The sequence below is a fragment of the Barbatula barbatula genome (genome assembly GCF_947034865.1).
Source record: "Barbatula barbatula genome assembly, chromosome: 15".
Lineage (NCBI taxonomy): Eukaryota > Metazoa > Chordata > Actinopteri > Cypriniformes > Nemacheilidae > Barbatula > Barbatula barbatula.
In genome coordinates, this window is record NC_136778.1 from 23,310,044 (window position 1) to 23,321,444 (window position 11,401).

Below are 11,401 nucleotides of genomic sequence, written 5' to 3' on the forward strand. Positions count from 1 at the left end.
AATAGGCTGTGGCAAAATGTCAAGTCATTTATTGATTCAAATGTTGGCAAAGGTTTAGATGTGTGAAATGCGAGAACAAACAATCCAATGGCGAGGCTATTTTGCTTTGCTTAATTCTATTTGCATGTGTAATTGCTCTGGCTGTGTCCATAACTTCATTAGGATGAAACTACACGGCCATGTTAATGAGATCTGCTCTTATTGCTGCCTGCCTTTATCACATCTCTCACGCAGCACAGATTAAACTCGCCTGCTTGTTATTCCACCGCATAGCTGAGCTGACAAATATGATAAAACCCAAAGCAAGCGAAACACAGAGCCGTGCCGTGCGAGCGCGCCCCACGCTTGGCCAATCATCCGGAGGTTGCCATACGCCTTTGGTCTTGAGAAACCTCATTAACGCTAACAAAGAAACTGGCACGCTCCTAACACGCTCATTACTGTAGAAATAGAGGGAACTCCTTTGCATTTCATTACCCGTTTGCATAACGTCTTTGGTTAGGTATAAAAATCCTAATTTGTTATGTGTACTCTGTGTTGCTGGACATTAAACACAAGTCAGCATAGGTCCGCTGCTGATATTCAGTATAACAGCGCTCCTGTACATTCATGCAAATCCTGAAACTGTCTCATACACACACATACAGTATATACACAGTACTGTGTTCTGTTCATGATTCAAACAGAACGGCACATGAATGTCCAGTGATCAGTTTGTGTCTCTGGTATCTTCACACACAGTACTTTGTTTTATTTGTAAAGGAAGTTGCTGTAAGTGATCAAACAGTTTGATGTTTCTCTATACCTGCCTTCATCTCTGCTTCAGAGAGCACTCGTCCTATTTGCATTACAAATTCTACACTATTAAGTGCTGTGTAATTATCTTAGGCAGCGACTGGAATAGCAACAAAATGAGAGCGTGTCACATGAAAGGTGATAATAAAAAAGAGCCTTTAACATTAGAAATTAACATGTCACATTCTTCACCTCCGCTGCTGCATAAGTTAATGAGGAACGCATAAATATTACTGCTCATCTCCATGAACACACATGCACGCGTGCGCACACACACATGACTGACTCTTCAACTTTCTGTGTCAACATCACACACACTTCAAACTAAATACTTTGACTTCAAATCTAAAAATACATTCATTCAATTTAAAGATGCTTGAGTGCACCTGTACTTACATTATTGCAAAAGCATTTATACATAAAACAAGAATCATACAAAAACAAAGTGGTTTTAAAATAAGGTTCTCAGGGACAAATAAAATATTACAAACAACTTTAAAATATAAACAAATATACTTTATACATAAAGAAGTACTTTTTTATTTCTATTACTTTAATGCTGGACTGAAATGAGTCTTTCAATGATTGATTTTTAGATGATTTGTTCCTCTAGTTCTCGATACATAAATACATCCTTAGTGTAAAATACAATAAATCCAGCTGTTCTTTTGGGGGGAGGTGTGTGAGATGTGGTTCATCTGTGTTTATTTACTGTGCTATTGTGAGTCAGTGCGTGTTATATTTGGAAATGGTTTTGTTTTCACAATAACATTTATCATAAAGCACATTTAAATCATTTGCACACAGACTCCATTTCTTTTGTTTCAGGACGCTGGCGTCACCGTGAGCTCAGGGCAGAATGAGGCTGCTGTACAGTAAGTGTGTGTGTGTGTGTGTGTGTGCGCGCTCGAGGCTTTTGTTTTCCTCAGACAATGCTCTCTTTGTTTATATTCAGTTTAATGTGCTGAAATAACTTTCACTGCCAGACAAAGAGAGAGAGAGCGAGAGAGAGACTGCTTTTTGATGGGGTTTGGAAAATGAGATAGATCATAATATCCCGATTGGCCTCTTACTGATGGAAGTGTTTTTTCTCATTTCTGTTAATGCAACATTTCTGTGTGTGAAGTGAAAATGTGTAAATATGATGGGTCAAAAAAACTAATTGTACACCCAAGGCATGAGAGTTCCCATGAGTGAAATTACCATAAGCATAAAATCACAACACCATCACAAGATGTATTATATTTGACACTTCATTGCAGTATATCATAGGGCTCTAAGAGGACAGAAACAAACATTTATCAGCTAACCTTCATATATCAGACTTAATATTCAGACAATTATTATCTTTAATTGATCAGAAACAATCAATGCAAGACAGACTTTATATCCTGAAAGACAGAATGATATCAACAGTGATATGACTCTCTCTCTCTCTCTGAAATGATGTGTGTGTGGGTCAGTATTTGACTTCAGCAGCAGTAGTCTCTTGTTTGTCTAATTTTTTTGACATGTGATGTGTGTGTGTGTGTGATGTGTGTGTGTGATAAGAGAGAGTGTGAGTGTGTGTGTGCTGTTATGGCGGGTCATGTTTAATTGGTCTCTGCTGTCATCGGTCTGATGCGGTTGTGCTCGTCCACTCTTCATCACATGAAGCAGATGATGGTCGTCTGTCAGAATGGTCAGAGTTCATCTTTGACCTCCATCACATCACAGAGGGCCAAGGGGCAGTTTGATTGACAGGAGCAGAACATGAAGTCATTTTCTCTGCTTGTCAGATACTCAATATATGTGTAGTTGACGCTCCACACACGTATCCTCTCACAGGTGTGTTAACCGAAGTATATACTTTCTAATGCTATTATAACACACTGAATGTTGTCCTGGCAGATATGTGCTGGCTATTCCTCTGATAACTGGCTCATTGATACATTCGTTTTCATTTGGGTTCTCGTGTAACAGCATGTCCTTTATATTCCACTGAAATGAACTTTAACTTTAATCCTCCTTTACTCTGTCGAGCACAAAAAGAGACATTTAGACTTTTCTTTCAATTGATGAAATGTTAACATATGATGTAAAAAAACTCGGCCTGTGTGATGCCAGTTGAAGCTTCTGAGGAGGTCTTCTGTAGCTATTGACCAATCAGCAGCCAGAATCTTTTATATTAAATGATCAAATTTAAGGCCCCATGAGAACTTTTCGAACACTGCTACAGTGACATCTTGAACCATTTGGACTGCAGAGAGAGAGAGAGAGAGAGAGAGAGAGAGTTAAAGGAAGGGAGAGAGACAAGAGTGTCTGTGTGAGACGTCATGAATAACAGAAGGATGAAATCCAGTGGAATACCTCATTTGTAAGTGGCTTTGGATGAAAGCGTCTGTTAAATGACTAAATGTAAATGTAATGTAATGGAATACAGATGCATCTCTTCTCTTCTCGTTGCTCTTCTTTTCTCTGTTTGCAACACTTGCTTTGGACAGAGACCTCAATCAATACTTCTCAACTAGGTTAATGTGGCACTTTAGAAGCAGTCCATTCATGAGCCCGGGAGTACACATTCACATAATTGCTTTTTGAATTGGCTTGTACTGATGGGACTGAGACCTACCGCCCTCTGATGGACTCTGAGCGAGCGCCTCTCATATCCAGAACATTCTAGAACAGCTGTTGGATGTGGGCCTTACACACTTTTCTTCGTAACAAGATCGCGGCACTACGATAACGAAACCGGTCTCATCTGGAAACAAATGATGTGAAGTATTGTCATCACTTATTACAAGGCGCTCTGGAATACTTGATTCTGATTGGCCAATCATTGCATTACAATGTCTGTTATTTCCCTGTGCTAAGACTGATAACACATTACTGATCTGAGTACTGTGAGTGATCAATGTCTAATTCATCACATACATAAGTGCTGCATATGATTGAGAAGATTCTTCTTTACATTAGCTGTAGTTTAGAGCCTTAGGGCATAGAATACTTCATTATACTGAAGTATCGGTTTAAAATATAGTATTTCTGAGAAGTATACAAAGAGTTATACTAATAGCACACTGTCACTTCCACGATGTTACTCATGGGATACATTCATCAATCACCTCACAGAGGACTATAGAGGGTATGGACGTTTCGTCGCTTTGAGGGCACGCCTGTGAGGGCAAAACATACAGCAAAATGACTGCTTTCAACATCCAGGAACACCGGATGCCTTTGTAAATCGTAGTGAAGTCGTAAGAATCGCCGTCGAGTCCAGCTGCTTATCATTTTGCGTGTTTTAGTCCTGCTTTCTCCTATTCTTCTCATTCATTCAACACAAAACCACAGAGACATTTCTCAAAATATCTTCTTTTGTGTTCCACTGAAGAAGGACTCACAAACAGGGACTTTTCTGTCCAGATGTGTATATTGAGTCCTGAAAATCAATGTTATATCAGCTGTAGTGATGCACTGTATATAGAGGCAAAGCCATAGTCTGTATGTTTGAATGCATGTATGCATTTGTCTGACAGAATAATGTGTGATGTGGACTTTTACACCTTTAATAAACTCCTGGTGTAAAGCAAAGCAATATGTTATCAAGATTTGTCTTCATAGAGTTTCTGCTGGGTTAGCTGAACTGAACACATGTGCTTGTCCTCATTTAAAGGCATTAAGCGGCTGCGTTCACCTCTGCAGTTCACTCATTATTCTCTGTGGCCTGTAAATGGATTTGTAATTATGGGCTGTCCGCTGTGTATCTTGAGTAATTGTCCTCCAAGTCGCTCAAAGAGTTTGCGTGAGTATGCTGACTTTGTCCGTATTATTCTCACTATTGAAAACAGATGATGGAGGGTCATTACGTGTCTTTATTGCCCTCGCGCACATATGAGACCACATGGAGCTCCATCACCAAGCTCATAACGCGACCTCAGGAAAGTCCAGATATGTTTCATTTTAAGCCGTCAAACCGTAGAGGCTGACATTTCCTTCTGCTTTACAGCATCCGTGAAATCTTTGTCCTCCTGCAGAGTAAAATTCCTCAAATCTGCCAGCACCACGAATAAAACACGGAGCCGCCGGCCGGCCGGTGCGCGTGATCGCCGTGCGTGGGCCGCCGCGGTTATATGGAGGTGGGAAGTTGCAAAACAAAGATCAGAGAAAGAAATGACAGAAAAAGAGAGAGAGAGAATAGAGAAGGAAAGCACTTGAGACACGGCGTTTTGCCATGAAAAATGAAAGCGTATTGAATTTCATGCCTGCGGATTTGGCTGCGTTGAGAGGCTCGCCTGCTCGTGCCAAGTTCACAAATCCGTCCACATCTGTTTGTGTGTTTGAGTCTGTGCTGCTTTAATGAGATAGACTCACACAAACCCACTTCAGCCCCCGCTAGCTTTAACCGGATATCTACACATCATGTTCGTCTCATTACAAAGACACATAGAAACATGTGTACATAGCTCAAGTTTTTACTTGATTCTTTTTATCAGTAATGCATTGTGCTCAATATTGCATCTTTTCATTGTTTATATGAAGAGTGACATCATAGAGAGAATGATGTGCTGTTGTATGTGATGTAAAGTGTATATAGTGTACGCAGTGCAGGAGTTTGTCGATGTGAGGTTTTCTGCCTGCTGTAGTTTAATGCTCAGCATTTGGATAAATCATCTTTTTATCATCATTGTTCTGAAACATTCAGCTTTGACTGGAGAGGGTCAATCTCATACCGTAATGTTACATCAATTGTTTCTTGGAAGTTATTTGTTTATTTGTTTTTTGCAAATCACTACAATTAACTCGATGTCCTCGTGTTATTAACATTTTCGCCATGTGGCTATATTTCACATATTTGTTAATTGTATAATAAAAACTCAAGTTACAAAAAAAGCAAACATGTTCCGCATGAAAAAAACGAAATAGTTTAATCAGTACACACACTTTGAATAGTAAAATATGTGTTATCAGAAAAAAATTTAGTTAGATTTTAACAGGTTTCATTCAGCAAATGTCATATTCAGTGCAATGATAGTTGTGTTTATACATTGGCTCAGTGGTTTGTTTTATTCTGTTGTGTTTTGTTAACTAATGAAGTTATTGTGAAAATGAGAGGGGCTGGACACACACACAAAATAAACTTAAAAAATCTTTTTATTATTAAAACTCTTGTTTAACATATGAAGTGCATGAGCTAGATGAATTGTTGTTTGATATCTTTGTGTGCTAAAGACAGATACTCAGGATAGTGTTTTGAGTTGCATTAACCAAATGTGATGCTTTTCTTGAGAAATCAATCGCTATTGAGCTCATGCTTTCTGTCTGATGTATGTTTTGCAGCTGTTCTCTGTCACAGCCTTCATGAGCAGATCAAATTTCTAAATGATAATATTCCCAACAATACAGAGAGAGAGAGAGCTGTTTTAAAACATCACACTGTTTAATGGCCTATTAGTTGATAGCATTAGATTTTTGTTATGTGATACATTGTTAAATGACTGTCAAACGATGTTTATTGTATACAAATAGAGAGAGAGAATAATAAACAGACTGTAGAATGAGACATCGTGTGTTTTTCATGCACCATTGATCCGCTAAGTGTGACTGAACATGAGGAAAAGTCACTTCATTTCAATTCATTCACCCAAACATCACAAATCGGTCATTATTTCCTTTATTTCATGTCAGACATCCGTTCTGCTGCGAATGAAACTGTGATTTCAGGTCCGGCATCCAAAAACAAGACCACATGATCGTTCATGACAGCTAACACCATTTACACACGCCATCTCTAAGATTCTGAATTCTTTTATCATTCAACGAATATATTAACATATTTATCAGCAAGGAATGAATGAGTGAAGTGTAAAGTCTCAAAAGGTTTGTTATTTTGTGAGGGTATGAGCACTGATGCTCTATTTGTCTCCAAACGCTGTTATAATTCTTTTAATGGAGCAGATAAGGCCAGAGATGCTGCAGAAACAGCCCATCACTATTATCATCACATCCAGAAGTTTGTGTCTCATGTGAAGCTGCGTCCACTTCAACCGAAGGTGAAAGAGAGCCGGGAGCATGAGCGTCATGAGCGCGCCCGTCACGCTACCCGTCAAACCCATGAGCAGTGAGAAATGAGGCACGTACAATGACATCACGAGGATGAGGATGAGAAGAGAGGCACGCAGGAGCAGCGTCTGCCTCTCTGTGACGTCTCCAGACGACGAGTCTGTCTTCAGCACGCTGTTCTGTAGGATCTCTGCTGCGGCGTAGAACGGCAGCGGGTACGAAAGCAGAGCTTTGACCAGCAGACACACATTCACCATCATACTCACAGCCACGGGAAGATTATCTGTTATCACCTGACAACAAATCATGATTACTGATTATTGTGAAATATTCAATATAGGCTACTGTATATATATACTTTTACACATGTGATAATATTTATAAAGCAATATAACATGATGATACGCAGCAGAACAAATTAAGAGACCATTTAAAAAATGTAAATTCTGAATTGACTATTGTCTGTGTTGAGGTAAAGTGGTCGTTATTCTGTCATTCTATGAGCTGCTAACAAATTTCAAATGAAAATCTTTTTAAAATCTATTTGCAGAAAGTGAAAACTGGAGAAATGCCGTGTAGACCTTTTCAGACCTCAAATACTGCAAAGAAAAAAGTTCAGATTCACTTTTAAGCAAATTTTTTTGATTTTGTGTCTTGTCATGCTGTCAGTCTTTCACATTGCTGTTGGCAGACTTTATGTCACTACTGAGGTATATATATATATATATATATTATCTGGACTGGAATGACCACATTACATCTAGATTATGTCATTTTTTCTGCGTGACTGTGATTTGACCCTAAACTACCTGATAAAAATATCATCATTGACATTTGTAGAAACAGTTAACTTTCTTCGTTGCAGCTAAAAATCTACATTTTTTTATGAACATACTGGGCTCTCTTCATTATAATGAAAGTGGTCTGACATTATAAATGTTTCATTATGTGCGTTTGTTTAAAAAGTGTTTCTGTGAGAAAGACGAGCAGATGTGATGTTTCAGTCTTTGTATGGTGAAAGTGAATCATCAGTGAAGTTGATCAAGTCAGAATAAATGTGTCACAGACACCAGCGGATGACTAACACATCCGCATCTACACGCATGCAAATTAAAGAAAAAGAAATCGATTTATTGGCCCTTTTGAAGACTATACAATCTGTTGTTTTCTTTGCACAAGTGAAATGAAACTGTTCCATGGATTTATGTTAAGAGCATCATCTTCATACAGTAGAAGATCCACCTCATGTGTTTTATTATATTTTGACACCACCTCTCAACAGCTTTGAGCTGCTTCTTACTTTCTCTCATGTTTTGTCAGTGAACGGTGTGAACGTACCTCTCTGGTTTGTTCTCCCCATGTGAGGAATGCCAGTAGAGAGAAAGCGGTCTTGAGTACGCAGGCCAGAGCGTGAGTGCAGTCCATCATTCTGCTGAAGTCCCGTCTGTCCGTCATGCTCTCCTCCAGCGGAGGCAGATAGATCTGAGACGTGTAGCTGAAGATGATCACCCCCACTGACACCTGGAACCCGTCAAAGTCCACGGCCACTGTACCCAGACCCCTGCCCTCCCACCGCGCCGACTGACCGAGACAGTAGCCAATCACGATGAAGGTGATAAGGAACTGAGCCAGCGAGCAGAGGAAGCTGAGACGCGACACTGCCCTCAGGTCACGGATCAGCATGCAGGGCATCAGGATCAGAAAGGTGATGACGGAGCAGGTCGCTGGGGTCACGGGCAGGAAGAAGAGGCTGTGACACATCAGGTTGCTACCGACGACCAGGTAAAGGATGCAGGTCATGGTGAGCTCCACCACCTGAGCGGCGTTCACCAGCTTCCCTCCGACGCTGGGGCAGATGTTTCTGCAGCAGGCGTTGGCGATGTCCTCGTATGTGTTCCTGACACGGACCGGACGGCCGCTCTCGTCCTCTTCATACAGACAGGACACCAGAATCTTACCCGTATAACTGCAGATGAGCGCGGCTGATATCAGCACAATCAGACCCACGTAACCGCTCTGATGCAGGGCGAACGGAAGACCCAACACGAAGAGACCCTGACCAAACACACACATGACATCTTAACTTCTTCACATACACTGTTACTTATCTCAGCCACTGCATAGCAACTCCCCGGCAACCAGAACAACAAGCATTATGAGATAAAGTGCCTTATTGACAGAGAGAGAGAGAGAGAGAGAGAGAGACACAGAGAGAGAGACACAAGAGAGAGAGAGAGAGAGAGAGAGAGAGAGACACAGAGAGAGAGAGAGAGAGAGAGAGAGACAGAGACAGAGAGAGAGAGAGAGAGAGAGAGAGACACAGAGAGAGAGACACAGAGAGAGAGAGAGAGAGAGAGAGAGAGAGAGAGAGAGAGAGAGAGAGAGAGAGAGAGAGAGTGAGAGACAGAGAGAGAGAGAGAGAGAGAGAGAGAGAGAGAGAGAGAGAGAGAGAGACACAGAGAGAGAGACACAGAGAGAGAGAGAGAGAGAGAGAGAGAGAGAGAGAGAGAGAGAGAGAGAGACACAGAGAGAGAGAGAGAGAGAGAGAGAGAGAGAGTGAGAGACAGAGAGAGAGAGAGAGAGAGAGAGAGAGAGAGAGAGAGAGAGAGAGAGAGAGAGACAGAGAGAGAGACACAGAGAGAGAGAGAGAGAGAGAGAGAGAGAGAGAGAGAGAGAGAGGAGAGAGAGAGAGAGAGAGAGAGCACAGAGAGAGAGAGAGAGAGAGAGAGAGAGAGAGAGAGAGAGAGAGAGAGAGAGAGAGAGAGAGAGAGACAGAGACAGAGAGAGAGACAGAGAGAGAGAGAGAGAGAGAGAGAGAGAGAGAGAGAGAGAGAGAGAGAGAGAGAGAGAGTAATGAAGTCTCAGTGTTCTCTAAAAAGACGTTAATTGACAGATCATTTTCTTGGCTGTAATTGTTGCTAAATTGTTTTGTGTTAAACACAGTGAATGAAGATGAACATTTATTTCCTCTTCTTACGACACAATCTTCCCTCAACGCTTCATCTCTTTCAAGTTCATTTACACAAGATGACTTCAAACTTGAGTCAGCATCATATTTAACCTTCAGATAACTCCCAGAAATAGAGCTGCAGGATTAATTGTGATAATGCTTTATGCTTCTCACTAGTAATTGAGACTAATCATTGTGACAGAAATGTTTTTAAAGCAGCACAAAACTCCAGATAAGGTCAGAAGATCAGGACACAGCTTGTATACAAAACATAAAGGAAATACAAAACATAAAGATTTGATTCACTGTTCTTCGAACATTTTAATACTTTTTTGGGCAAAACCCACAGACAAACATGAAGGGTAAACAGTGATTTATAAACAAAAGAACAAGAAATAAAAAATGGAGCAACAAGGTTTCATTCTGAAGGTCACGAAATGTTTATAATGTGATGTTTACATGATTGTTTACATGATGGATTGTGTGCTTTGAAATACGGTGTTGAAGAAGTTCAACGGCAGCAAATTATAACATATTCATTGGCTCTATAGACATGAATAAACATGCTGAAGTGACATTAAAAACTAAAGTTCTCAACGGACAAAATAAACATGTTTATTAATCGAATGTTGAGAAAAATAATGGTGATTATCATTTGACCCATGATCGTTCAGCCCTACCCAGAATGCATCATGACAATGGGGCAGGTGAGGTCTAAAGAATTGACGTATGTTAATACAGCTCAATGAACAGAGCAAAGAGAGTTTGCAATGAAAAGAAGCAGGATTTCAAAGTTAAGAAGTGCTGTGAGAGTATGTGTGTATGAGAGAGAGAGACATGGAGCAATAAAATAAAGCAGACGGATGAATGAAATGAGCTTGAGCAGCAATAACACGCACGGCATGTGATTATTACCTCGCCTCTAAATATTAGTGTCAGCTTTAACTGGAAATGAACAGATGAGTTAATGGGGTGTCATTGACATAAACCGGGTTTAATGCTGCTATAAATTAAATAAAGCATATTTTCACTTTACAACACTTCATGTTTTTATTTAGACGCATTACTTACAACTTTTTATTTACACCTCACAAATCTAAAGCACGTGTGTGATGCAGCTGTGCATGTACGCCGCTCACCTGGATGGCGTTGGTGATGTTCCAGCCCGCTTCCCAAGTTGAGATTTTTGGCCGTTGGAGAGAGTCCTCGTCCGGAGGGGATTCGTCCAGTTCATCCCTCAGCACCAAACCCTGACTCTCCTCCACCTCACCCGCACCAAAGTGCTTCATCCAGAGAGACTCCACGCGGCTCTTCATCCAGGACAGCCGCCGATGGGCCATTTCTCAGCCGGTCAATGCGTTTGCCTTCACACCTCGAGTGAAGTGTCTCAGTCCTTCTAAACTCAGCTGAAGTCCATCAGAAATGTTCTCGGTCGGGTGTCAATCTGAGCGCTGGGACTGCAGAACGGAGATGTGGCCCATTGCACCTGTGAGGAGGCTGACGGACAGATGAACCGGAACATTATAATCACTGAGAGAAACTTCTGGACGTCCAGTTCATTCTCATACACAGAAGAGCGCGCGCAACACTAGAGGGAGTAAAAGAGGCCACAAAACT

General features: G+C 40.8%; 1 protein-coding gene across 1 annotated transcript; it reads right to left on the reverse strand.

The window, feature by feature from the left end:
• Positions 1–6,196: 6,196 nt before the first annotated feature.
• LOC306904920 (vesicular inhibitory amino acid transporter) lies at positions 6,197–11,322 on the reverse strand. The gene is made up of 3 exons (XM_079475137.1): positions 10,924–11,322; positions 8,173–8,889; positions 6,197–7,127 (listed from the first exon to the last, which is right to left on the reverse strand). The coding sequence occupies exons 1-3, from the start codon at positions 11,122–11,124 to the stop codon at positions 6,687–6,689; spliced, it is 1,359 nt and encodes a 452-aa protein (XP_079331263.1). The 5' UTR covers positions 11,125–11,322; the 3' UTR covers positions 6,197–6,686.
• Positions 11,323–11,401: the final 79 nt, after the last annotated feature.

Coding starts and splice junctions, on each gene's coding strand:
- LOC306904920 (XM_079475137.1), bottom strand. CDS start 11,124: ATGGCCCATCGGCGGCTGTCCTGGATGAAGAGCCGCGTGGAGTCTCTC. Junction 8,890..10,923: donor ACATCACCAACGCCATCCAG/GTGAGCGGCGTA, acceptor GTGTTTGGTCAG/GGTCTCTTCGTGTTGGGTCT. Junction 7,128..8,172: donor GGGGAGAACAAACCAGAGAG/GTACGTTCACAC, acceptor ATTTGTTGTCAG/GTGATAACAGATAATCTTCC.